Source organism: Sinocyclocheilus anshuiensis, unplaced genomic scaffold (genome assembly GCF_001515605.1).
Source record: "Sinocyclocheilus anshuiensis isolate Anshui unplaced genomic scaffold, SAMN03320099.WGS_v1.1 scaffold773, whole genome shotgun sequence".
Classification (NCBI taxonomy): Eukaryota; Metazoa; Chordata; class Actinopteri; order Cypriniformes; family Cyprinidae; genus Sinocyclocheilus; species Sinocyclocheilus anshuiensis.
The window spans coordinates 650,307-652,110 of NW_015539930.1; the positions used below are offsets into that span (position 1 = coordinate 650,307).

The window sequence follows — 1,804 nt, forward strand, 5'->3', positions numbered from 1 at the left end:
CGCATAAACACATTGCATTACACCAAATACACAAAATAATGTTCTTTTTAGCAACGTCATATGACCACTTTCAGGCTAAAGTCAAATGACTTTTTTTATTGTTGTTACATGTTTGAATAGATTAATCCTGCTCTGAATTTAGTCGGAATCCATGACACAATGAATTTAATTACCCACAATAACAACCTAACCTGAAAGACTGCTAATTTTCAACACTTTTTTTTAAGATGACTGAAAAGAGGAAAACCCAAAGTGAAGTATGGACTTACTTCACTCAGTCATTTATTTACTTTATAACAGTAAATAAATATCGGTTCTGCATATCGGTTATCGGGCACATAAACATGCAAATAATTGGTATCGGTATCGGTTATAAAATATCAATATCGGTCGATCACTAGTTAACATCCGGTCATGCATGAAAAAAAAAAATACCGTCTTGTACTGTGAAAATGGTATGATTTTGAAAACTACCGAGATATAAATTTTTGGTCATACCGCCCAGCACTAAGAAACAGTGTATTTGATCTGAATTGATCAGAACAGGTTGCCACGTAAAATTGTTCTTGATTAAAATCCACTCATCTATAATAGAGAATATATATAGATCAGTGTTAAAATCCGATTTGACATGTGCTGACACTGCACAGACTTTTAGAAACGCAAGTAGAGAGCAGTCCTCAAATACCTGAATTATGACTCTAATCTGAATCATGTCCATGAATGAAGTGATGTGGATTAAAACAAGCAGCCTAATCTGTGCTGCTAACACAAACTATGGCGCACACTTTAGCGCCTCCCTAAACTCACTCCAGCAGGACACTTTCCAGGATGTGTGAAAAGCAAACAAGTCGGGCAGCACACATGACAACACGTTATCCGGTTTATTAATCACATAAACCACCGGACTCGAGTGGTTATTAACGTATTTAATCTGTTGGAAGGACTTGTTGACTGATAGTTAGCGGCGCTGTTGCTAGCACTCTCCTGCTAGCCGCTGAGCTCAATACTGACACGCACTTTCATGTCTCTCCCTACATTTATTTAAACGCGGAATCCCTGGCTCATGGTGCGATTTATAGAGCGTGGTGGTGTCATTTCTCTGTGTTATTGTGGGGTCGATCATCTCTCACCTCTTTGGGCACAAGCTGCTTTTCTTCGCTGGGCACCATTTCCATCTGATCCTCCAGCCGCGGTCCGCTGTCAACAAGAGCTCTGCGAGTCGCTTTCGGACGCCATTCTGAGTGTGTTAGGCAAAACCAGGCAATGTCGAAGAATCAATTTTGGGGATAAAGGGCTCTTAATCCAGTTTAATCTGTGTTACTTTCTTTCTGCTTGGACTGTGAGCAAAACAGCAATCAATGGAGGAAAAATGGCCGCTACGCACTTTCGCGAGACTTCACATCAATCTGCGTCACTTCCGACAACACTCTGTCTGTGTGCGTTATGAAAGCTGAAAGTGTAAACTGGCAGTTAGTGAAATTAAAATATTGAGATGTAATTCGAGATTTTGCATGATAGTTATGAAATATAAAACTTGTCCTGAGAACACACTTCAACCTTTTGATTAAAGTTTGCTGTCATTATATAACTGACCTTTGCCTTCATGTATGACAGTGTGGTTTTATTGTGTTCACTGCTTTCCCAACACTGACATTTTAGGTAAGTGGACAGATTAGGTATTATTTTGCCTTTTTTGCCCCCAAAAATAAAAAAAAAATGTCTTTCAGTGTGAATTATATATATATATATATTATACACTGTGAGTGTTAATTATATAGCCTATATATATATATATATATAT

General features: G+C 38.1%; 1 protein-coding gene across 1 annotated transcript in view; it reads right to left on the minus strand.

The window, feature by feature from the left end:
- The window catches only part of LOC107686808 (ubiquitin carboxyl-terminal hydrolase 47-like), a 36,531-nt gene extending 35,082 nt beyond the window's left edge, over positions 1-1,449 (minus strand). Inside the window, exon 1 of the mRNA XM_016483930.1 lies at positions 1,134-1,449. Coding sequence (XP_016339416.1) covers positions 1,134-1,178 — 45 coding nt within the window. The 5' untranslated portion in view covers positions 1,179-1,449. The remainder of the gene's footprint in view (positions 1-1,133) is intronic.
- Positions 1,450-1,804: the final 355 nt, after the last annotated feature.